Source organism: Sceloporus undulatus, chromosome 3, assembly GCF_019175285.1.
Source record: "Sceloporus undulatus isolate JIND9_A2432 ecotype Alabama chromosome 3, SceUnd_v1.1, whole genome shotgun sequence".
NCBI classification, from domain to species: Eukaryota; Metazoa; Chordata; class Lepidosauria; order Squamata; family Phrynosomatidae; genus Sceloporus; species Sceloporus undulatus.
In genome coordinates this window covers 32167037-32193002 of record NC_056524.1, presented here as the reverse complement: position 1 = coordinate 32193002, position 25966 = coordinate 32167037, and the positions used below count along the sequence as shown (strand labels likewise).

At 40.8% G+C, this 25966-nt stretch overlaps 1 protein-coding gene across 3 annotated transcripts in view; it reads left to right on the top strand.

Annotated features, from left to right (window-relative positions):
- Window positions 1-11455: 11455 nt before the first annotated feature.
- Window positions 11456-25966, top strand: part of FLT1 (fms related receptor tyrosine kinase 1) — a 202424-nt gene continuing 187913 nt past the window's right edge. For 2 of the 3 annotated variants that reach the window (XM_042457573.1, XM_042457575.1), the window contains exon 1: window positions 11456-11714. In XM_042457573.1, coding sequence (XP_042313507.1) covers window positions 11663-11714 — 52 coding nt within the window. In that variant the 5' untranslated portion in view covers window positions 11456-11662. Of the gene's footprint in view, window positions 11715-17042; window positions 17105-25966 lie in introns of those variants that run through there. The other variant, XM_042457574.1, reaches the window with a different exon arrangement.

The window sequence follows — 25966 nt, the reverse complement described above, 5'->3', positions numbered from 1 at the left end:
CCCTTTCAGCCTGCGGGGAAGCGGCGTTTTGCGGCGGATCGGGGCCTCAGCAGCTGCTGGTGTAGCCACGAAGCCCCGATACTCTGGGAAAGGGGGGGTCCAGACCACCCCAAAGGGCGGTCTATAACCGCCATGTCGCTGGGAAAACCCCTGACCCTGGGTTTTCATTCATTTTGCTGGGTGTTTAGCGTTTAGTTTAGTGTTTTTCAGGACTGGTAGCCAAACTTTGCTAACTTTAAAGGTTTCTTTCTTCTTTCTGTTGAAGTGTCTAGGTTTTTTGGGTCCAATGGCTTCCTGTGCATTCCAACCAGATAGCTGTTGGCATGGTTCAGAATCTCACTGTTTTCCAATAGCATTTTATCCAAGGATGGTTGATAACGTGTTCTGCTACTGCTAATTTTTCTGGCTGGCCCAGTCTGCAGTGTTTCTCATGTTCCTTGTTTTGTGTTTGAACACTGCGTTTGGTGGTTCCTATGCAGACTTGTCTGCAGCTGCATGGTATGCGGTAAACTCCTGAGGCCATGAGAGGGTCTCTCCTGTCATTTGCTGAGTGAAGCATTTGCTGGATTTGCTTGGTTGGTTTGTAAACCATTTGGAGGCTGTGTTTCCTCACCAGTTTCCCTATTCTATCTGTGGCTCCTTTGATGTATGGTAAAAATACCTTCCCTTTGAGTGGCTGTTTGTCTTCACTCCTATGAGTTTTTCTGGGTCTGGTAGCCTTTCTGACGCCTGAGCTAGAGTAACCATTAGCCTGTAGAGCTGAGTCTAGGTGCTTCAATTCATCTTCCAAGAAGTTGGGTTCACCGATCTGGTTTTCCCAGTCTACCAATGTTTTTTTCTCTTCCCACTTTCCAAATAATTCAACTTTTTTTATTTTTACATAATCCCAGGTCTTGCAGGAAGACAGAGGACATAAACTGGGGTGGGGTGGAGGGAATCTATAACTGTCTTGGGACAATTGCCAGGTGGACATTGCTTTCCTGGGCTGGGAAAGCATGAGAGACCTTCTGACTCATTTGGGGGAAATAACTTGATTGTATTATAAGGTAAGATTCCACTTCTTACTCTAAACTAATACACAATTAGAAGTTAAACTGTCATCATAATGCCCCCCCCAAGCAAGTGAATGTTTGCAAATGAATAGCAAATTTAAAATAGTCATTTTAGGTTCCCTTATATATGGTTGCCATATTCCAGCTTCCCAAATCCAGCTAGCCTGATTGGCATGCTATGCAAATAGGCATATCTTGCAAAGTAAGCACATTAATTTTTGCATTGCTTTTCTACCCACTGTCTTGGCAATATTTGTATAGGAAGCAAAGAAATGCTGATTTGAGAAGGCCTATATGGTGTAATGTTTAGTGTTACTGTAATGTTAAAACAGAAAGACTTACTTTGTTAGAAATCTTACTGGATGACCTGTCAATCACAGCCTCAGTTAAATCTAAAATTGTTGTTGGGATAAACAGAGATCTGGGAACCATATAAGGTAGTTGTGTGCATTGCTGGTTCAGTAGCAATGATACTGACAACACTGACAGCATTTTATTTCCAGTGGTATTCTTGCTGGATTTCTGTAATTTTTTGCAATCAGGCTTTTAAATAGTGCCCCCCCAACCAAACACCTGTAGATCCAGGAGAATCAGGAAACCCCCATTAGCAAAGAAAGAAAGAAAGAAAGGGCAAGAAAATGAGAAGGAAAGTGAGACGAAATAATGGGAATCACAGGGGTGAAGGCAAGGTGTGGATTCCTTCAGAGATACAGCTAAAATGTTTAATTAAATCTTCAAAAATATTCTAGTTTAACTTTTTTTTCCTGCTATTTGACTTTTCATCACAATCCATGCATTAATCCATCTATGCCAGGGATGTCTGTGTTACTGCCCAACTGCTGTTTCTATTGACCACTGCTAAAGCAATAATTAATTCAATAATCAAAAGCTGGACAATGAAAAAAGCCAATAGAAGGAAAATCAGCTCATTTCAGATGTGGTACTGAAGAAGAGTGCTGAGGATACAGTAGATGGCCAAGGAGACACACACATTTGTTCTAGAACAGATCAAGCCCAAACTATCCCTGGAAGCCAGGATGACTAAACTGTTGTATTTTGGCCACATTATGAGGAAAAATGAATCATTAGAAAAGGCTAGGAAAAGTGGAAGGCAGTAGAAAGCAAGAAAAAGGACCACATGCCAGATGGTAAGACTCAATCAGAGAGGACTTGGACTTGGGCCTGCACGATCTGAGCAGAGAGGTTAAAAACAGAGGATCCTGGAGATGTCTCATCCACAGGGTTGCCATGAGTTGAAGTCAACTCAAGGACAGTTAATGACAATAACAATAATAACAAAAACAGATCATTTCACACAGTCATGTATATAAGAATTTGCCTAATGAAGCAGTGCTGAATATGATGAAGCTAACTGTATTCTCTAAAAGGTTATGCCAAGTAACTCTTGAAGGTGCCACAAGAGGAAACAAGGTTTTAAACTGGCGTATTTTAGTAGACTGGGACTAAAATACTTGAATACATCACTAGCAACTGCAGAAGGGATATTTTTTCAACAAGAAACTGGTATGGAGCTCCAGTCTATATCAGGAGTATAATACCCTATTCCATAAAAAGATGACTAATGTCCATGTTTACTTTTGACTATTTTGATCCAATCTGCTCCATCAGCAGGTATGAATAACCTGCTGGATTTAATTTGTGAATCATCAGATGCAATATGTTCACCTGGATGAGCAGCTATTTGGCAAAAACTGGACAGTGTCCTGCTCTTGTCCTCACTGTCCCTACTGCCTTTTAGATTTCTGCAGTTTTTGACGACAAGCCTTTCTCACTTTCTAGTTCAGCTTTTGTGATGAATGCTAATCAACCTAAGTTGATTTGAATAGTCTTGGGTTATCAGCAGTGAACGGTGAGTGATCTGCAGTCATCCCTGGATCCTCATCCTTGGGGAAGTCACGATTCTTGAAAGGTGTGTCCCAAAGAAGGAAGTTGGTAAGGGGGTTGGTGTTGGCAATTCATCTGAAAACCTGACTAGCTTGGGTTCAGCCTCTGCTGCTACTCTTACTCATTCTCCTATCTCAGGTTCCTTTTGGAAGACAGAGGCTTATCTTCCATCATTAGAAGAAGGAAACAAGTTTACATGACTTACGTGATAGGGAAGAATGAAGCAGAAGATTTTCTAGGGCTGGCAGGGAAGTAAGATCATCTGTATGTTTCCCCATCTACTCTATAAAGAACAGGCATTTTAAGAATAGAGAATAAGAAGGCAACTTTAACATCAGTAAGGATAAATTATTACATAACTATCCCATGGCTTCTTCCTCTCAGGCATGTATTATCAAGGACAGGATATGAAACTAGATGGACCATTGGTTAATCCTACCCCAAGAGTGGGAATTTTCTACAATGTCTTCAGGAAACACTCCAACCAATGTTTTTTTTAAAAAAAAACTGGAAAGCTGAATCATTTTATTTAAAAAAATCATGATGTTCAGTGATGATTTGTTTCACGTACAAGATGGTTTTGTAGGGCTCAAGAGATCTTGGTTGTGCTCTTGGCTCTGTCACTAGCTTCCTGTGATGTTAGATCAATTGCTTAGTTTCCGTGTGCCTTCATTTCCTTCTTGGTAAATTGAGGGTCATGATGCTTGCTTACCTACAGCTGTGTGGTGTGGGAATAGATTCATTAGCATTTATTAATATGTGTTAAAGAAATCTACATGAAAACATCTGGCTAATGTTAATATGTGCTAATGAAATCTGCATGAATACATCTGGCTAACATATTGCTATTTTGGGTTAATTGTTGAGGCCAGATGTATATCAAGGATGAGCTTTTTGTATTACAAAAGACTGATAATTTTATGCCACATCCCTGTAGTGCAAATTTTCATCAATTCACATTTTAAAAAAAAAGATTGATCTTATATGCTATCTCAATATTGCCAATTCCGGAAAGAAATCTTAATGAGCAAATATGCTAACAAGTCATCCAGTACCTTTAACTGAAGTGAACAACTACAAATATTGAAGAAATGGCAATGCAAAAATAATAATCCATAATAACAGATGAATGGCCCTGGAAAGAGGAAACAGCTGAAAACAAATTTCTTCCTTTGCTAATGTATAATAAATTTTTGCACTGCTGAAATTTGGTAACTTCAGGACAATATGAAGTGCATTATTCAAAGCAAAGGTCTCCTCTAGCTATGACTATTATTAGTTGTTATTATGGGTTGGACCCAGATTTAATCACAGTTAACATATACCTGAAAAATCACTGGGACTTAATATATGATCCATTGATTTCAGTGGTTCTGTGGTATGACTCAAGACTAAACTTCACATTGTGTTAAATATATAATATGAAATTTGTCTTACTTCCTCTTTTACTTCCACGTAACTGTGCAAAGGTGTCTGTTCCAGGTTTGGACCATCTTACTTGGAAGTAAAAATGGATGTGAAGCTTAGCCATATCTTGTTTATTTAGTGCAGTGTTTATTTTAGGCTGCAGTCCCAATCCAATTCTGTATTTATAGCCCACCATCCTTTTTCAGAAGAAAACTCAAGGTAGCCAACAAGTGAAATATTAAATACAGACAGGCTTTCATCTGCCAGACTCTTCCATAGAATGCATTGCTGCTGCTACTGAGGGAGGGGACTCTAAAGGGCAATGGGGCAAAGCAGACCAATACATAGGACTTCAAACATGGCTTGACACTGATGGAAACTTTGCATGTTTGAAAGCATCTGGCCACATATTTCTAAACAGGAAACTTACATTTCTCTAGCTACTGTATTTTACTTCTTTAAAATAGTTCTGTTGACCTTTTCAGTATAAAAAAATACTTTTTTAATATCCATCTTATTTAGCATCACAACAGCCCTGTGTTAAAGATTAGTCTAAGCAGTAGTTTCTAATGATGCCAAGTGAATTTGTCGTGCAACCTTGAAAACTCAAAGTATTGTATCAGCTTTGACCCTTTCATATTCGAACCTGACACAGGCCAGCTAGCATATTAAATAAAATGTGACCCACTGTATATAAGGCATGGGTTCAATAATGTCCATTAACAATTGCATCCCTGACTGCTTTTATTTGATCTCATTGTTACAATACTTTGAGTTTCAAGGTTCATGACATACTCGCTTGGCATCACACTGCAGGTAAGGATATGGAAGAGATAAATTTGCCAAAGTAGGTGTCATAGTGCAAAGCAATGATATCAACATTCCTCTGTCATGAGATTGAAAAATTGCATAGGACAGGCCTTCAGAGAAATAGCCATGTTAGTGTATCACAGCAGGAAAAGGAAATGGAGTAGAGGAATCTAGCAGTACCTTTAAGATAACTCATCTATTTTAGCTTGAGCTCATGATTAAGTGGATTGATATCCTCTTAATAAATGAACGTGCATGCTAAAATAGATCAGCTGGTCTTAAAGATACTACTAGATTCCTCACCCACCCACCCACTCCCTTTACTTCCTTTTTATAAGGCAGGTCTGTTATTCACATCCTTGGTGGGGATAGGGAAAGGCCATAGACTGTCTGAGTAAGTGTTCATACATTTTAAAGATATGTTAGCAATGCTAGGCTCTTAAGCTTGTGAAGGCTAAAGGATTTGGTGCAGAGCTAGGAAATCTCTGACTGTCCAGCTCTTGATGGACAGTCTCAATAACTGCCATCATCAAATGCTCTTAAGTTGGAACAATTACTGAGGAAGGTCAAGGAAGAAAGTGCAAAGGCAGGGCAGGCTTGCTGCTGAACATAAAGAAAACAAAAATAATGACCATGGAGGACATACATAAATTCAACCTAGACAATGAGGAAATCAAAATAGTTAAAAATTTCTCCTACTTTGGATCAAATATTGAACAGAATGGTTACAGCAGTCAAAAGAAGGCTAGGAATGGAAAGGGCAGCCATGAAGGAGCTAGAAATGTTCCTAAAGAGTAAAGATATATTTATCTTTATAATCATCCATCACTATATATGGATGTGAGAGCTGGCCAGTGAGAAAAGTAAATTAAAAAGAAAATCAACTCATTTGAGATGTAGTGCTGGAGAAGAGTGCTGAGGTTACCATGGATTGCTAAAAAGACCAACTAATGTGTCCTTGAACAGATCAAGTCTGAAATACCCTTAGATGCCAAGATGACAAATTGAGGCTGTCATATTTTGGCCACATCATGAGAAGGCATTGCTCATTAGAAAAGACAATAATGCTATGACGATTAAGGATAATAGAAAGAGAGGAAGACCACATGCCTGATGGCTAGATTCATTTAGTGATGTCATGGGCACAAGTCTGTAACTTAAACAGAGCAATGAAAGAAAGGGAATCTTGAAGATATCTCTCCACAGGATCTCTATGAGTTGCGATCAATTCGAGGGCAGTTAACAACAACAACTTTTGTAGGAACTGATGGGAACTAGTGTCCAACAACATCTGGAGGGCCACACTTTCCCAGAATGGTCTGGGGAGTCATGGGAAAATGTTAACATTTCATTGTTATTTTGCTGTTTGTTGTTATTGTGTGCTTTCAAGTCATTTCTGACTTTTGGCAACCCTATGGCAAAGCTATTCTGGGATTTTCTTGGCAATATTTGCTCAGAAGAGGTTTGTCATTGCCTTCCTTTGAGTGTGACTTGTCCAAGGACACACAGTGGGTTTCCATGGTAGAACAAAATTTTGAACCCTGGTCTCCAGAGTCATAGCCCAACACACAAATGACCATATCACCATGGCTCTCACATCAATTTTATCCTAGGAGATAGCTATCCTCAGGTACTGCAACATTGCCCATCCATTTCAGCCTTACCAGTGTAGTTTAGCTTTTTTTTTTCCCCAAAGAAAAATACAGGGACTAAAAATGTCACTGGTTCATTGCATATTGACAGTAAGGAGTTTATCACACGGGAGGAATTTCTCTTAATCTCGAATGAAAAGAAAGTGGGGCCAGAACACATTCACGTGAATTCGTTTACGTGAATTTGAATTGTGTTCAAACTGACTTTCCATTACCCCAAAATAGCTTGCCATTGCCCCAAATTGCGTGTGATCACCTCTCATGCAATAACGTGAAACCCCATGATTGTGTTCGGACTGACTTTCCATTGCCTGAAATTGTGTGTGGTAGTCTATCATGCAATAACATTAAACCCCATGATTGCATTCAGATTGCCATTGGATTATACTTCCAGTTTCTCTTGTCTGATAAATGTCCTAAGTTCAGATTTTTTAAAAAAGTAAGGCTTGTTAGTGTTTAGGCCTGTGAAGCCTTCCTTTCACTGTTGCCTTTCACAAATATATTTCTGATAGATGTTTTGGGATGGGTTTCATTAATTGTTTGGCCCAAGTATTTGTGGTTGTATTGGTGATGAACAGATCCAGTGGATCCAGTCTCTGTGAGTGACATTACATTCATGTGTAGTGGACTTTAATCCACTTCAAGGAATAATGGTTTCTTGTCACCCTACCTGTACTAAAGCATTAGTTTTCTGCTCAGTTGCAGACACAACAGGATTCTCCTGATGTCTGCTTTAGGACGGTGTTTTACTGATCTTACACCCATACTTGCTCTAGATAAAGACTTTCCTCTACTATACATATTCTTACCTGCTTATCTGAGCTTATATGTAAATCCTGCTTCCCATTTTGGTCCTTTTAACTACACTTTACAGCCCTTATTAAATTGATACTTATCATCACTCCAACGTGTTTTGCATTTCCATTACTGTTGATATTCTCCTGCCCCCCCCCCTTTTTGTGTGTACATTATGTGCGTCTGCATATGCTTCACTACATGCATCTGATGAAGTGGACTGTATCCACAAAAATGTATCCCCCCCCCCCCCTTATGTTTTTTCCTGGTTTTGCTCAAATGTGGTACTGGATGCCTCTAGGCTAAAACAAGACTAGCATGGATATCTCTCTGAATATTCATTCACTTCAGGGTATGGCAGTGTGTCATCTGCAAAGAAGGTGGAAGGTCACCGAAGCCCTGAGATGCCTTCCTGAATTCCTGTTGGCCAAACACCCAATTTGATGTGAAAGCCTCAAGGGAACAAGCCAGGAAGTTCCTCTATGCAAGACCCATTCAGATGAATGCAAAAGGCACAGGAAGTGTTCCTGAGAATGGAATCATTCTGTCCTTAGTTCACATGATGACACATGGTGGGAATGCATAAAGAATGGTCTGCCCACACTTCACACCAAATCAGCTGTTCCAAGGGGCTACCAGTGCGTTTTGCAATGTGGCTACCTCTGCTTTCCAAGAAGTCCTCCCCATCACACTTTGAAGCATATTATTAATTTTTTTAACTGTATGCTTTACATTGTTTTTAGTGTCATTAGTAAATTTCATTCTATTTTCATGTTGATCTCTCTCTCTTTTTTTAATTGTGGAATTTGTTTTAATTTGTGAGCCACATTGCCTGCATCCACAGTGCAGAAATAATCTGGTTTGACACCACATTAACTGCCATGGCTCAATGCTATGGAATTCTGGGAACTGTAGTTTGTTGTTGCACCAGAACTCTGCTCTGAAAGTCCACTCCTTTTATTTATGGTTGTTACAAACACAGACTCAGACAACTAGTATTTATCTGTCTGTCTACCTACCTACCTATATTCATGTTAATAATAGAAACTAGCCTACATGGAGGCAAGCTAAGGTATTTCTCCATGCTGTGGTTATTACTTTATGCTATTGTTGTTGTTATTATTATTATTATTATTATTATTATTTCTTACCCACCACCTCTCCCCATGGATCAAGGCAGGAGACCAACAACAATTAACAAACAAACAAGATCAGTTAAAACACTTGTAAAAATATATATATATCTGTTTAAAAGGACAAATAAAATGTACACATATTAAAACAATCCACATCTAAAATCCAACATTTAAATTATAGAGTTTATAGCATGAACAACAAATTATGCTTCCCAGACTTTCATAGCATTGAGCCATGGCAGTTACAGTGGTGTTAAACCGGATTACTGCTGCAGTGTGAATGGAGCCCATGAGTCTCAATTTGGGTGTGTATGTGTGAAGGCAAGATACTGATGATGATGATGATGATGATGATGATGATGATGATGATGATGATTGGACCTGGCTGATTTTTTGGCCTTTGGACATGCCAGCCAGGAGATCGATTATAGAATCATAGAATCATAGAGCTGGAAGAAACTCCAAAGACCATCCAGCCCAACCCTCTGCCATGCAGGAAATCACAATCAAAGCATCCCTGACAGATGGATATCCAGCCTCTATTTAAAGACCTACAAGGAAGGAGACTCCACCACAGTCCGAGGGAGTGTGTTCCACTGTCAAACAGCCCTTATTGTCAGGAGGTTCCTCCTAATGTTGAGGTGAATTTTTTTTCCCCTGTAGGTTAAATCCCTTGCTCTGTATCCCAGTGTTTGCTAGAGCAGAAAACAATCTTGCTCCCTCCTCAATATGACATCCCTTCAAATATTTAAACAGATCTTATCACCTCTTAACCTTCTTTTCTCCAGGCTAAACATCCCCAGCTCCCTAAGTCGTTCCTCATAGGGCAAGGTTTCCAGACCCTTCACCATTTTAGTCGCCCTCCTTTGGACACGCTCCAGTTTTTCAACATCCTTTTTGAATTGTGGTGCCCAAAACTGGACACAATATTCCAGGTGGGACCTGACCAAAGCAGAATAGAGTGTTACTATTACTTCCCTTGATCTAGACACTATACTTCTATTGATCCAGCCTAGAATTGCATTGGCGTTTTTAGCTGCCGCATCACACTGTTCACTCATGTTCAGCTTGTGATCTACTCCTAGATCCCTTTCACACCTAGTTTCCAAGTGACCCTCATCCTATATCTATGCATTACATTTTTCTGTACTAAGTGCAGTACCTTACATTTCTCTGTGTTGAAATTTGACCCAGCTTTCTAATCTGTCAAGGTCATTTTGAATCTTGGTCCTGTCTTCTGGGGTATTAGCTACTCCTAGTTTGGTGTCATCTGCAAATTTGACGAGAATGCCCCCAATTCTGTCATCCAAGTCATTGATAAAGATGTTGAATAGCACTGGCCCGAGGTGGGACACCACTGGTCACTTCTCTCCAGGATGAAAAGGAGCCATTGCTGATCACCCTTTGGATTTGGCTGGTCAAACAGTTACTAATCAGATGATGATGATGGTGGTGACTGGAGCTGGCTGATTTCTTTGGCCTTTGGACATGACAGCCAGGGGATGGCTTATCTCATTCCTGAGGTGCAAGATATGGATCCCTTGCCCTGGGGAAGGAGAGGTGTCGTGTCCTTCCCTGTGGCCCCTCCTGGGTGGCTTGAACCCGTGTTGCAACCGCGTGTCGTGCTTGCTTGCTCCGCCTTGGGTTCTCCTCCCTTCGCTTTGGGATCTGCGGAACTTTGCGCTCCTCTTGAGAAACCAAAGGGAGGCGTTGCTCTCCAGTTCCCTGGAAGGGAGGCGGTCTCGCAGTAGATGCAGCCGGAGAGAAAAGGGGGGAGAAAGGGAAGAAAGTGATGATAAGGCCGTATCTCAGCCCCACTCGCCATCCTTTCTTTGCCAGGTTCACATCATTGACCAGATGTCCTCTTAATCCCCAAAGAGCACCAGGACATACATACATACATACATACATATATATATGCACACACACACACACACACACAATCTCTCTCTGGCTTTACTTCGCGAACGAAGACAGGAAGGACTCATCCAGCGCTTTCTACAAGCGCGTTGATGACTAAAAAGGCCAATCCGAGATAAACAAGTCCGGTTGGAGAATATATTTTTCATATATATATATATATCACAATATAGATAGATAGACACATTACGCGCGCGCGCGCGTGTGTGTGTGTGTGTGTGTGTGTAGTTATATATGGCCTGGTCCTGGTCCTAGATTTACATTTCCAGGAGTGTGATTTTCATACACACACACACACACACACACACACACACACACTGTGTGTGTATATATGTGTGTGTGTGTGTGTGTGTGTATGTATGTATGTATGTATATGAAAATCACTTTCCTAGAAATGTAAACCAGCAGCAGCAGCCCAACCAACCTCGCCCTGCTCCTAGGTCTCCCGCCCCACCAGTGCTGCTTCCACACTGGAGGAATAACCCGGTTTGGCCCCGCTTTAACTCTTTGTCTGGCTGAAGGCTATGGAATTCTGGGAGTTGGAGTTTGTTGTGGGCCCAGAGAGGAGCTCCCAGAATTCCATAGCCTTCAACCAGAAAAAGAGTTAAAGCGGGGCCAAACCGGGTTATTCCTCCAGTGTGGAAGCAGCCAAAACGACAAAAGAAGAAGGAGCGGGTGCAGAAGGAGTGACGTGTTTCTGCCGGGTGGGGTCCGAAAAAGAGAGAGAGAGAGGCGTGAAGGGAAGGAGGCCGTGGGCTGGTGGGGAGGTTATAAAGGGGCCGATCCTGGTGGAGCTGGACGTCTTTTTTGGGATACTGCCAGGGCCGCAGGATTCGCATCCGCAGCCCACCAGAGAGGACCAGAAGCAGGCAAGGAGAAGGAGAGAAGAAGGCAATTCTTGGACAAGACCTCCTCCACCCTCTTCTTCTTCTTCTTCTTCTTCATCTTCTTCTTTCGCGGTCCCTTCTTTTTCCCTCCAGGAGGCATGTTGGGCCCCATCCTGGCCGGACTGCTGGGCTTTTGGCTCCTCGTGGCAGGTAAGGGATCCTGGTTGCCAACCCACCGTCCCTTGGCCGGGCTCCTCCGTCGCTCCTTGGCCCTCGGTTAGGGATGCTCAGCCCTCCGTCCTCCATTCCAAGCTCCTTCTCCTCCGGAAGGAATCCCCCCAAAAGCCCTCCCTGGTCTGGATGAAAGGGATCTTGTAGCACCTTTTTTGAGACGTAGATTGGCGGCAGGACTTCAGCCTGTTTCCTCGGACCTGTATGGTTTCTTGGAAGGGGGAGATATGGAGAGGGATCTTGTAGGACCTCTGAGAGAAAGACGTTGGTCGCAGGAGTTTAGACTTAAACCTGCTTCCTCAGATTACATTTATTCTGTACACTTTCTTGAAGGGGAAGAAGAGCAAACCTGGTATGGAAAGGGATCTTGTAGCCCCATTGAGACGCACTGAAAGAAGTTGGTAGTCTGAGCTTTTGGAGACTTGAACCTCCTTGCTCAGATTACCTGTTGTGTATGATTTCTTGAAAGGAACAAATGCAAGCATGGTATGGAAAGGGATCTTGTAGCACCTTTGAGACTCACTGAAAGAAAGAAGTTGGTCATAGGAGCTTCCCTAGACTTAAACCTACTTCCTCAGGTTACATATTCTGTATGATTTCTTGAGAGAGAACAGCAAACATGCCAACATGCAAACATGCAATAGATGAAAAGAAAACCCCTGCAAACCCCCTGCTCCTTGGCACTCCGTTAGAAATGACCAGCCACCCGTCCTCCTTTTCCAGGGTGTGTCCTCCATTCCAACCTCCTTCTCCAGGAGAGATACCCCAAAATGCCCTCTCTGTGTTTGGAGCAGGACCAAGAAGCCCCTGGAGTCACCCCACAGTTGTTGGGTTGGTCTGGAAAAGGGATCTGGAATGGGATCTTGGAGCACCTTTGAGACGCACTGAAAAAAAGAAGTTGGCAGCATGAGTTTTCCTAGATTTGAGGCTATTTCCTCAGGGTACATATTTAAGCCACCTTCTGTGTATGATTTCTTGAGGGGGAAGAACAAACATGGTATTTAAAGGGATCTTTTTGGAGCACTTTTGAGACCAACTGAAAGGAAGAAGTTGGTAGCAGGAGCTTTCCTAGATTTGAGCCGATTTCATCAGATTACATATTCTGTATGGTTTCTTGCAGGGGAAGAGCCGCTCTGAGGGCTGAAGGGCGGGGTATAAATACCGTAAATAAATAAATAATAAACAAATACCAAACATAGTATGGAAAGGGATCTTGTAATTGGTTGCAGGGGCTTTCCTAGACTTAAGGCAACTTGTGTGTATGATTTCTTGAGAGGGAAGAGCAAACATAGTATGGAAAGGGATCTTGTAGCCCCTTTGAAACTCACTGAAAGGAAGAAGTTGTCAACATGAGCTTTCCTAGATTTGAGTCTATTTCATCAGGTTACATATTCTGTATGATTTGTAGAAGAGCAACCATGGTATGGAAAGGGATCTTTTTGCACTTTTGAGAGCCAGTGAAAGGAAAGAAGTTGGTCTCAGGAGCTTTCCTAGACTTAAGCCAACTTCTGTATATGATTTCTTGAGGGGGAAGAGCAAACATGGTATAAAGAGGGATCACTTTTGAGACTCACTGAAAGAAAGAAGTTGGTCGCAGGAGTTTTGGTAGACTTGAACCTACTTCCTCAGCTCAGATGCATCTGACAGAAAGAAGTTGGTCACACCAAATCCTCAAATGTCCTCCATTTGGAGAGGACCAAGAAGCCCATGGAGTAACACCACATTTGCTTGTTCCCTTCAAGAAAACATACTGTACTGAAATATTTGTTGTTGTGTGCCTTCAAGTTGTTTCTGACTTATGGGGACCCTAAGATGAACCTATCCTGGGGTCTTCTTGGCAAGATTTGTCTGGAGAAGGTTTGTCTTTGCCTTCCCATGAGGCTGAGAGAGTGTGACTCTCCCAAGATCACCCAGTGGGTTTCATGATGAGCTGGGATTTGAATCTTAGTCTCCAGAATCATAGTCCCACATTCAAACCACGATGCCAGGCTGGCTCTCATATGTAATGTAGCTGTAAATCAGTGGTTCCCAAACTTTGGTCCCTCCAGGTATTTTGGATTTCAAATCCCTGAAGCCTTTGAGCATTTGTGGGCAACAGTCAGGCATTCCAGGAAGTTCAAATTATCTGGAGGGCCAAAGTTTGGGAACCACAGCTGTAAATAAATGGCATGAAATGAATTTATAGTTATGCTGGTGTTTTTATGGAATGCCCTTCATTTTTCTGGGATGTCCTACTCCTGCCTTGGGCTTCTGAGGAGAGCTGAGACAGCTCCCTGAATTCCATCACATTGACCGTTAAAGTGGGGTCAAACTGGATTATTGCTGCAATGCAGATGCAGCTGTGCCTACCTCACTGAGGAAAGAGGGCAGACAGGCAGGTTTTCAGGTGGGAATTTCTTTTCTGTAATTTTTTTTTCATCAGCCACCTTGGGTCCCTTTCTGGGAGAAAGGTGGCATAAAAATGAAATTTAAAAAAAGATACATTTTTGGTTTACATCTCCCAGAATCCCCCAGATGTAAAGGTCTCAGCCCTCTATTTCATCTGGGAAGGGGGCTTCAAGGATGAGGAGCAGGAAGCCTTCAGAATTCCATGGAAGCCTTAACTAAAGTAGGCTCAAGTCTAGGGAGTTTATCACACATGAAAATTGGAGCGCCAATCCAAAGCGATTCCGAAGGGAAGGGGAAGTAGATTCTTTTTTGTCCCAATGAGTTTCAAAGGTGCTACAAGATCCCTTTGCATATGGATTTTATTCCAAAAAGCAAAACCTTGATTTTGACATTTTATATAAGGGACACAATTTTACTATCCCTTGTACTTAATGGGACTTGAGCATCCACAGATTTTAGTATTCACAGGGGGGAGGGGGGGAGAGGGGAGTTCTGGAAGTAAACCCCAGCGGATACCAAGGACTCACTGTAGTATGTTGTCGTTGTGCACCTTCTAGTTGTTTTCCTACTTAGGGTGACCCTAAGGCAGTGAACCAACCACAGGATTTTCTTGGCAAGTTTCTTCAGAGTCTTCCCTTTTTTTCTTTTTTGCCCTGGCCATCCTCTGAGGCTGAGAGAGTGTAACTTGCTCAAAGTCACCCAGCGGGTTTCCAGTATGTCCCTAGTGTTTTAGGATCTGCTTTGTGAGATGTCCACTGTCGGCTCGTAAGAAGAGTTTCTTTCTGGGTAGGAAAAAAAAGGAATAATTCAATATTGAAAAAAAAAAGTTATAAATAAATGACAAGACCCAGCTGGGAGATGGGAGAATCAAATGTGTTGTTGTTGTTGTTGTTGTTGTTGTTGTTGTTCCCTTAAAAGGAGACTCCTCATTGTCTAAGCCTTTATCCACACTGTAGAAATAATCTGATTTGATAACTGCCTTCGGTCAAGGCTATGGAATTCTAGGAATTGCAATTTGTTGTGCCTTCACCCTGGTGTGTTGAACAGGATTAGAAGGATGTGGCCCTCTTTTGAAATAACTAAGTATTGTATTGTATTGTATTGTATTGTGTGTATTGCATTGTGAGAGCCAGCGTGGTGCAGTGGTTTGAGTGTTGGACTATGACTCTAGGAACCAGGGTTAGAATCCTAGCTCGTCCATGTAAACCCACTGGGTGACCTTGGGCAAGTCACACTCTCTCAGCCTCAGAGGAAAGCCATGGCAAATCCCCAAATGGAGGATATTTTGACAATTCTTCCTAGACAGAAGTTTGAAATGGAGGATATGTCCGGTAAAAGGAGGATGTCTGGTCCCCCTTATTGATGGGTCCCAGGGAGGTGAGAGGGGCCCCTTGAGAAACAAGTCTGCACAGTTCACTCTCCAAGATGTGTTCTCATGGGTGCATCTGCCACACCTACCATAACCACAATGTAAGGTTTATGTTTAGAGGTGTTTATATTAGAAGTGTTTCAGAGCAGGCAAAAACACATGTAAGTCACCATTGCAAAAACGCTTAATCAAATTTCATGTATGCATTCATTGGACTTATGTGTATCACAGAAGTGGGGCAGTTTATTGTGCTTGAAATGGTTATTGAGCAATTAAATCAAGGGGAGTCTCCATGTTTCTGACTGACAAAACCAAGAGAGCTGGAATCTACAGAAGAAACTCAGAGACAAATTAGTTCAAGTTGCATTTCTTCTGAAACCCAAGAGTAAATTAAGTGGATAAGATAGGCACCAGCCAAGTCTACTGTTAGCCTTATCTGGGATTATTGTTTGTGAGGAAGGCAGCATCTCCAGTTGTAATTAGATAGATACATTCACATATTATGGGTACAATCCAGCCAACAACAAACACGGTGGTAATTCAAGTAGGAGAGTTAAGCAAGTAAGGTGCAATAAATCTTTTCTACTGAAACCACTGGGAGAGTACTTTGTCTAGGGACTTACATTTTTCACATTTCCTATGGCAACACATCAAGTATCAGCATCTACCATCCATCCTCAAACATGTCTTTTCCCCACTGCCAAATCCAGTTCATGCCTCCTTCTCTCCATTGCTTTTTTTATGGGCCTAAATCCATCTCTTTAGTGTAGGTGTATTTTTCAAGTTGTATGTAAATCTTATATGCATTTTCCAGGATAACTGTATATACTCATGTATAAGTCTAGAAATTTTAGTCAAAAAATTGACCCCAAAAACAGAAGTCATCTTATCCATGGGTCAGTGTTAGTACACAGATTTCTTATACACGGATTCAAGCATCCACAGTTTGAAAATGTTCAAAAAGAGTATAAATTTCAAATATCAAACCTTGATTTTCTATTTTTTATAAGTCACACCATTTTGCTATGTCATTATATTTAATGAGACTTGAGCATCCACGGATTTTGTTATCCAATGGGGATCTTGCAACCAAATCCCAGCGTATAACAAGGGTCCACTGTACTGTACTTTAACTCTTATTTCAAAGAAGGAACCATGCACTGGTGAAAGGCAAAGTATAATCTGTTCTGGAAGCACTGACCTTCTTCTGTTCTCTCATCTATCCAGCTTTTAGGATGAGTACAAATAGTTATGCCTTCTGAAATTTTTTAAGTTTTTTGACATTGCTTTCTTTTGCTTTATCCTTTAAGATCCTTTCTTACATGGCCCTAAGTTTTACCCTTGACTTATCCATGGGGCATATCAAAATCCATAATTTTGGCCCCAAAACTTGCCCTCAATTTATACATCAAGTTGACTTATAGTTGAGTATATACAGGAACATGTTGTGTTTTTCAGTATGAGATGTACATGTTTTTATATTCATATTTTTCAAATGTGCAGCTATTCTCCAGTGTATGCCCACACTCATCTAATAACATCTGGATGCTGGAATGTTAGATGCATCTAGTTCAGATCCAATCCAGGCATTGCAAACTGGGGAAGACTGCTGGTACGGATCTTTTATATAGACTTAATACAATTGGTTGTGGGGCCTTGCTGAGTATATTTGTTGTTGTTGTGTGCTTTCATGTCATTTCTGACTTATGGCAACTCTAAGGTGAACCTGTCATGGGGTTTTCTTGGTAAGATTTTGTTCAGAGGAGGTTTGCCTCTCCCTTTTCCTAAAGGTGAGAGATTGTGATTTGCCCAAGGTTACCCAGTGGGTTTCATGGCTGAGGTGGGAATTGAACCCTGGTCTCCAGAGTTGTAGTTCATTGCTGAAACCACTATGACACATTTACTGAATATATACTTAGTGGCTGATTTGGTTCTGCTGTCATGTTGGATGATGTATTTAAAAGCAATGTCTTACAACATGCAGATTGTTGTCAATTTGTAAGGTAATTTCTAAGCGTTACCCACTGTTTTCATGAGAACCTGAATACTTTGTCTTAAATTTCCTTTCTTGGATCCAGACTCTATGGAGACATTTGAGCAGATTTATAGTTTCAGCTGGTTTTCTACAGGTTGCACAATATTAACAACAATGCCCTGAGCATGGATGCATGTGAAAGTGACAGATTTTGCAGAGGGAACCTGTACAACAACCAACATTTTAAATAATTCAAGTAGATTACTTCAACTGAAATGGATTTCAGGATGCAATTCTCAAGTTCTTAATAATTTTATAGGACTCCTCCCCAACAATATATTAATATAATAATAATAATAATAATAATAATAATAATAATAATAATAATAATAACAATAACAATAATAAAACTTTTATTTGTATACCGCCTTTCCTCCAGATCAAAGTGGTTCACATATCATAGCTATAACATATTACAATACAATGGAGTACAATACATCAAAATTTCATACAAGTTAAAAACCTTAAAAACAATATATCAAACAGTCACGCTATCAGTTTTGGCTAGGCATTCTGATCTTCTTGGGGTATTATATCTCTAGATAGAGTTGGAAGGATATGCTAACTGAAAAAGCTGGGTTTTCAGTGCCTTTTTAAAGGCTTCCAATGTGGGACTGAGTCTGATCTCTTCCGGGAGTGCATTCCAATAGGATGGAGCTGTTGCCGTGTAGGCTCTCTGGTGAGTTGATGTCAATCTCACTGTGGGGTGTTCGAGTAAATATTTCCCCGTTGTTCTGAGAGTGCGGGGCGGATTATGTAGGGAGAGGCATTCCTTCAAGTAACTCGGGCCCAAGCCATATAGGGCTTTATAGGTAATGACGAACACTTTGTATTGCGCCCATATATATATATATATATATATATATATATATATATATATATATATATATAATATTTTCAGATTCTCCATTTAGTGTCAATTAATCTTTAATCTTGCAGTTTCATTAGGTTTTACTTGAAACACTTCATCCTTGAAACATTTTTGGAAGTCTAAACATTTTTTCCTGTGTCACTCATACAACATACCCCCCGCTGCCCAGTTTTTCAGTAATAGTCCCAATTAATCCTCTGTCTTCCCACTTTTTCAGCTGCATTTAAAATGTTCCAGTCTCCCCCATCCCAGCTTTATTCCTTGGCTTATATCAGCTGATGCACATTCAGTTCAAACTGCATAAGTAGCTTGCACTCAGTTAACTTAGAGGGTATAACTTATGCTTCCTAGTAGGCTCCGGCAAATGGAAATTGCTGCAGTCTCTCCTAGCTTGTGTCTTCTTCCTCATTCATAACTTTTGCCATCTTTACCACACTATGGTGTTCCTTGGCTTGGTTTTCCTTTGCGAAAAATTGGTGCATTTAAGTGTATGGTATGTTTCAGTAGTCTTAGAAATTTGCAATGCAGTTCTATCTACAGCATTAGTTAGTGCATTTCAGGTGAAAGCATATGTTCCAGCATCAAAAGTGGCATCCTAGGCAAGTAAAATATCATCTAAAATCCACAAAACAGTGATATTTTTATTGGGTCTGATGAAGAAGCCAGTGGAGCTTTGAAAGCTTGAAACATGTATAAAGTGCAATATGTATAACGTGCTTGGACAGTTAAAGCAGTCTGAAACTGCTTTATGCACACTATACATGTTGCAAGCTTTCGAAGCTCTACTGGCTTCTTCATCAGGCAAAGGTATAAAAACCATTCTGGAGAAAGATTTTTTTTTTACAATATTACTCACTGTATTGCATTTGGTCAAGATGCTGTGGTTGTTATCCTCGTTGATATGGTATGGAGGAGTATTCATGCAGGTGGGCTCCTCTTTCTTCTGGCAATGTGGGTACTGGCAGATTCAGTCCAGGAAATAAACTTTAAAGTCCATTTAAAATCCTAGGCAAGAGCAAGCAAATCATGGTGAGGGACTAACAATAACAAGATATTCCCTGTTTTCAAAGAGGCTCCAATTAAATTTTGATATTATGACGGAAAGTAGGGGCAGAGGATGGCAAACACACAAGGAAATAATAGCTACAGTTGTACAGTACTGAGTGTAGTGTAAGAATTCTGCCTGCATAACTCCAGTACAAGTGAGTCCTTAGTATCTGCTGGAGTTTGGTTCCAGGACCTGCTGTGGATGCCAAAATCCATAGATGCTCAAGTCCCATTAAATGCAATAGCATAGTAAAATGCTGTCCCTTATATAAAATGGCAAAATCTCAACCTCAAACTAAGTTAGTATAACTGAACTGAACACACTAGCATTCTATTAGTGACACATGCAGGCTTTTGGGAATTTATATATTTTAAAAATATTTTTAAATCATGGATGCTTGAATCCATAGATTAAAAAAAAACCCTGTGGATATGGAGGGCTGACTGTATAGCTCCTCCCAGATGCAGACCAAGGAGATCTTCTGCCAAGATCTCCTGGGGTCCCCTAGAAGTCTCAAAGGTGTCATTGGTCTGCATCTGACTGTCAGGACATAGCCAGAAGCTGCTTTGGTCCACTATACTCTCCTTCAACCACAGAATGGCCATTCGGGGGGGCTATTTCATCAAAGCCACGAGTCTTCACAGGGATATGGTTGTTGCAGAGAGTGGAAGAAAACACCAACTCTATAAAGACCAAAAAAATACACTTGTGCCTGCATGTGTCGCTAATAGAATGCTAGTATGTTCAGTTCAGTTAGAGAGTGGACTTTTGGTATGGACACTTGACTGGCTGCAGACAGTATACATTTTTTAAAAAGTAACTCCAGAATCCGATCCTCTATAAGCAGGGCACTTTTAAAGAAACAGTCGGGGAAGTGTGTTCATTTTCCCATTCAAAAGATTTCTGAGTGGAAGCTTCTTCACTACATACAATCCTTACATTCCGATTGTGCTGGAAGTGTTCTCCTTTTTAAAAAGGTGGAAGTCAGTACTGAGTTGCAAATATATTTACATGTGTCATTATCCTAGCAGGTTTTATTACCCTGACCACTACCAGTAAATACTTGAATTAAAAACAAGAGAATTCATAAAACTCTAATCAAGTTTTAGAAAAAATGCTGTAAAACATAACATAGCAGGAATTGCAAAAGATATATTGTGTATGTGTGTGGGGGTATTTTTTATTTTGATTTGCAGAAACTTGCAAACGTTATTGAAACAAAGATGGAAACCACAAGCTTCATGCTTGTCTTCATTGGGTGTCCAAAAGATGGTGCTAGGTGTCCATCTGGACACAGAACTATTACTCAAAAATGTCATGTCTGTGGGATGGCTAGGGATGCTGCTGAAATGCAACCATGCACAAAACACTACTTAAAACTTTAGTCAATGGGACTGTGTGCAAGCAAGGTATACAATTTTCAGAGTGCATAAAAATGTGTACTTTTGAGGATAATTTGTCTTTTTTAAAAAAAACAACCTTGCAACCTTGCTGTAAAAAAAATCTTGCTGTAAAAAAATAAATAAAAATAAAACAAAGACCCAAGACCCAAACAATGGAGTTGGGCACAGATCGGATGTGGAAGTGGGGAAAGGAAGAGGCCTGTGGATGCAGACTTTATAGATGTGAACATCCCTAATTATGACTCAGGAGTTGTGCCAAAAACTTCACAGAAGAGACAGTGATTCTATGCATAAAGGGCAGCAAGGGAGTCATTTGAGGGAGCAGAGACCTTCAAAGAACAAGGGGTGGTGGATCTTGAGAAGCAGAGGTCATGGGCAAAGATGTAGCAGGATATGAGAGCCAATTATGTGGAGCAAGGCCACAGAAGATGTTGAAGGTAAGGGCAAAGAGTTTGTTCTGGAAGCTGGGCGAGGTGCCAGTGCAACACCCAGGGGCCCTGTGTACAACACTTTGACATTGTGGCACTTTCCTGTAAATGCAGTTGCCGAGAAGCTCAATTGCTCAGGTGATGTGTGTGTGTTGTGTGCCTTCAAGTCATTTCCGACTTACGACGACCCTAAGGCTGAACGAATTATAATAAGTAGGCCAATATAAATAAAAAACAGCTTTAAAAATAGTAATTCTCCTACCCTTGAGAATTCAGTCCACTGTACAATTTTAATGGATGACAAGCAGTAAAGTGTGTACTTCAATGCTGTCTTGCACTGATAGCAAAGAGCTGCTGAATTTTCTACTGTAGTCAAAGATAAAGATATCATGGAGGTGAGGTTGTTGTGGTGAACTATGCTGCACTAGCTACTAATAACAACCCCATTCCAGAACAATCCTTGACCCTTTTGCACTCTTTATGTTGGTGGCTCATGTTGAGGAATTTACTTCTGGTCAGGGTGCAATAGGAAAGGAAGTAAATGAAGCTGAAACAATTGAGAATACAAAAGCACAAGTAAGCCTTGCAGACCTTGGCTTGAATCTTATTGTTAGTCACAACTAGAGTAGACCATTAAATCAATCAAATTTACAGAAGTGTTGATTTACCAAGTTACTATTGATTCAACAAGTCTACTCTAGTTAGGATTAAGATTGCTTCCAGAGGTAAGTTTGCTGTTGTTATTTTTAACTATGGAAATAAGGAAAATATCAGAAAAGGTGCATATTTGTAAGGACAATTTAGAACTTTTAGCACCATAATCAGAATACTTTACAAACAGAGGAACCCGAAATAATTGTGAGATTGCACAACTGAGCTATGTGCCTCAAAGATTTACCAGCTGTGGGGTTATTAGGAACAAGTGTACTCTGCCAAGTGATCTTTGAGATCTTCCACCAGCAGAACTGTGTGTCAGAACTGATCTGCTGGCCTTAGTGGCAGAAAAGCCAAAAAGGGAGAAGGTTCAGGCTGACAAAGGAGTTAAGTTATGCCACATCCAAATTGCCTGTATTCTAGGGACACAGCAACAATGCCAGCATAAAGTTAGTCCACCTTCAGCAATTGTCTGTGTTGGCTGGGGCTGATAGGAACTGAAGCCTAACAACTCTAGAAGGCCACATATTCCCTTCCCTCTGGATAATTGAGAAAATTCTTATTGCCTGTTCAAACCAATACTGATTTTGCATCTGATGTTGAGGATTGTGTCCAAAGTGTTATGCTAGAAATTTCTTCTTCCATGCTTTTTACAGTAAAACAGAATAACACAGTATATTTCTCATTAAAGTAAGCAAGTTTAACCTTTGGAAGAAATAAAGTTAAATAATCTAAATATTGTGGTAATATTGTGGTGGCATAAATATGTTCTTGTGACACCATTCATTACCTACTGTTTGAATTCTATTGCCCTAAACCAGCATATCTGGGTGGGTCCTAGAGGAAATCAAGCCTGAATTTTCCCTAGAAGTGAAAATGACTATACTGAGGCTATTGCAGTTTGGACATGTCATGAGATGACATGACCATTGGAAAAAATGGATAATGGTGGAAAAGGTGAGGTGCATTAGGAAAAGAAGAATATCATATTACAGGTAGATTGCTTCAGTCAAGGAAGTCACTGCCTTGACAATGAGTAGGCTTTTGATAGCCATGGCCCTTGGAAGTGGAACTCTCTCATTCAAGGGTTGCCATAACACAGAGCTGATTTGATGGCCAACAGCACACACCAGCATACAGGTACTCAAAGAACATACAGGAAGAAGGTCTAACTGTGTGTTTATTGGAGCCTGCACACATATAGTTTCTTTCTTTCCATTCATATGCCTCCAAAGAATTCCAGTTGGCTTTTATGTGACATTATTATTGTTGATGTGATGTATTGTATTGGATTTATTGTATTTTATTGATTGTATTTATATGTTTTTTAATGAGTTGTAACTCCACCTCTATCCACAGGGAGAGGTGGGGAAATAAAATAAATAATTTATTATTATTATTATTATTATTGTTGTTGTTGTTGTTGTTGTTTATATGCCAAAGTTTAAAGTCACATTGCTGCCAGCCAAGCTCACCTCTTGCAATGAAAGGCATACTGCAGATATTAGTGGGTGGTTTTAGAAAGTGGTTTTCTAGATGACATGGCTACAGTTTCTGCTGAATGATTCATACTGTATTGTATTGTTTCAGTTGGGTGAATGTAGTAAATGTTGAGGTCAGGATGACTAACAAGTGTGGGAACTCTTATTGAGAAATTGTTTCTGAAGTAAAATTACTCTACTGTGAGAGAATTGCAGAATAATGATCAGAACAGTCCTGCTGGATTAGACCAAAGGACTCTCTAGAACTGCAGCATGTTTCCAAAAGGGGACAGCCAGAAACATGCATTTTGCAAATCTCTGCTTGAAAATAATTCCACATTTGTTATAACAATGGAAATTAGAAAGCACAATTCCTGTTAAGAGGTATTATTACCCTGTCACCTATATAAGCAGTATTTCTTAATGTAATAATAATAATAATAATAGGATTTATTTATATGCCGCCCAATCACTGGGAATCCGGGTGGCTTACAACAGAGGGGATAATACACAGTTCCCTTCCCTCAGGCTTACAATCTAAAAAGACACGACACAAAAGGAGAAGGGAATGGTGAGGGAGGGAGGGGATCAGGTCCAGCATTCTTCTCTCCCTCTGAGGCCTGGAACAAGGCAGATGGACTGGAGGGAGGGCTCTTCTTCTTCAGGCTAGCCCTGGTGGAGTTGGGCCTGCCTGGTTAACTTCCTCGTAGGCCGGAAGATGACAGTTATGGAGGGAGGATAAAATGTATTCTCCCTTAGGGTTTGTCGGATTGAATTTCTACCAAAGGAAATATTGTACTGAATTGTTCAAAATCACATATTCAAAGCTGATGTATGTGGATATAATTTTATTTTTCTTAATAGTGAGCTTGTGGTTAGGATTTGGAGGATGGATGGACAGAAGGATGGTCAGATACAGACAGACCATGATGTAGACAGATTATTTTCAAGCATTGGTTTGCAAAATGCAGGAAACGTGTATGCCCCTTCTGACTCCCTGGACTGCCATCTTTTTGGTCCCTTAGGCCCTATACAGACTGGCATTTTGTGCCAGCCTGTGGGCAGAGTTAGGGCACAGCGTTCACATGCTGGGCACCCTAACCCGCCCCATGGCACCATTTTGGCACTCACCAGTCCACATGGCACATGGCATTATAACACCCCATGCCGCTATGGCTATGGGGCCCCTTGGACGGCGCAAGAAGGAGCTGCTTTTTGTGGTTTCTTTTTGTGCTGTCCAGAGGCTGGATCAGGGTTGCAGCATGCAGTAGCTGTGGTCCCGATCTAGCTGAAATGGGTGGCTACATGTCGCCCCTTCGGGGCTGTCTGTACAGCCCCAAAGGTGAATTGCTCTTCTTATACTTGTCAATGGCTGCAATGCCATTTTTAAAAGTATATATATAATATATATATACATACACACACACACACACACACCGTATTTTCCGGCGTATAAGACTACCCCTCTTCCAATGCACACCAAATAAAAATTAAAAAAAAAATCAGATTTGATTTCAACATGGTAATTTTAATTCAAATGCTTATGACATGCAGGTACTTAGCAGGAAACCTTGTTGTATACAAAACCTTCTTGGATTGGTCAGCTCTCTCTGCCTGCCCAGCCCTCCCTTTCTCCAAGACTATCAGAGCGGTAGCTGCTTTCATATGATTGCCGCATACAACGGGGATGTGCCTGTGGCCGTTTTTGAGCTCCCCCACCATATGCAGCAACCGCAGATTCTTCAGTCTGCCCTATAAGACGACACCTGGCGTATAAGACAACCCCCGACTTTTGAAAAGATTTTCCTGGGTTAAAAAGTAGTCTTATAGGCCAGAAAATACAGTATATATCCTACTTGTTTTTCCAAACTAAAATGGACCTACACTTTTGGATGCTGTTATTTGGAGTTGGAGGGCATTTTTGGCAGTCTATATTAGCCTAGGTGGGTTCTAGGAGCATAAAATTGGTCCTCAATCCATGCCCGTTTCCACCCCTGTTTTAAACACACAGAAAGAGTTCCAGTTACTGCTGGCCTCATCTAAGAGGTTAGACAGGATTTCTTCTGGAGGTTGTTTAACAATCTGGGGAAATGGGGGCCTGTTAATGCTTCTCCCATGACATGGTTGCAAACATACAAGCTACTACATCTTCATTCAATTGGTACTACAACACAGTCATGCAGCAGTTTGGGAGGTTGCTTTTAAAAAGTAATTTCCTACCATTGTAGTTCCAAGACCCATTATATTATAGTTACAGTTTCAAAATCATTTGTTTACATTATTGCTTGTCAAAAATAACTAAAAGAATTACTTTGCTGAACATATTCAGCAAAGTACAAAGTGTTGGTTATTACCTTTAAAGACCTACATGGACATGGCATGATATGGCATGATCCACTGGTTACCTATAAGCTCATCTCCTCTCATATAATTACCTCCCTCCATGTATTATTCTCATTGTTATTCTCTTTCCATTCACTTCACTGCCACCTCATCACACACATGAAGTAGCAGTTGAATCGTGTGATATTTCTGCACCACCATTTACTAAAGA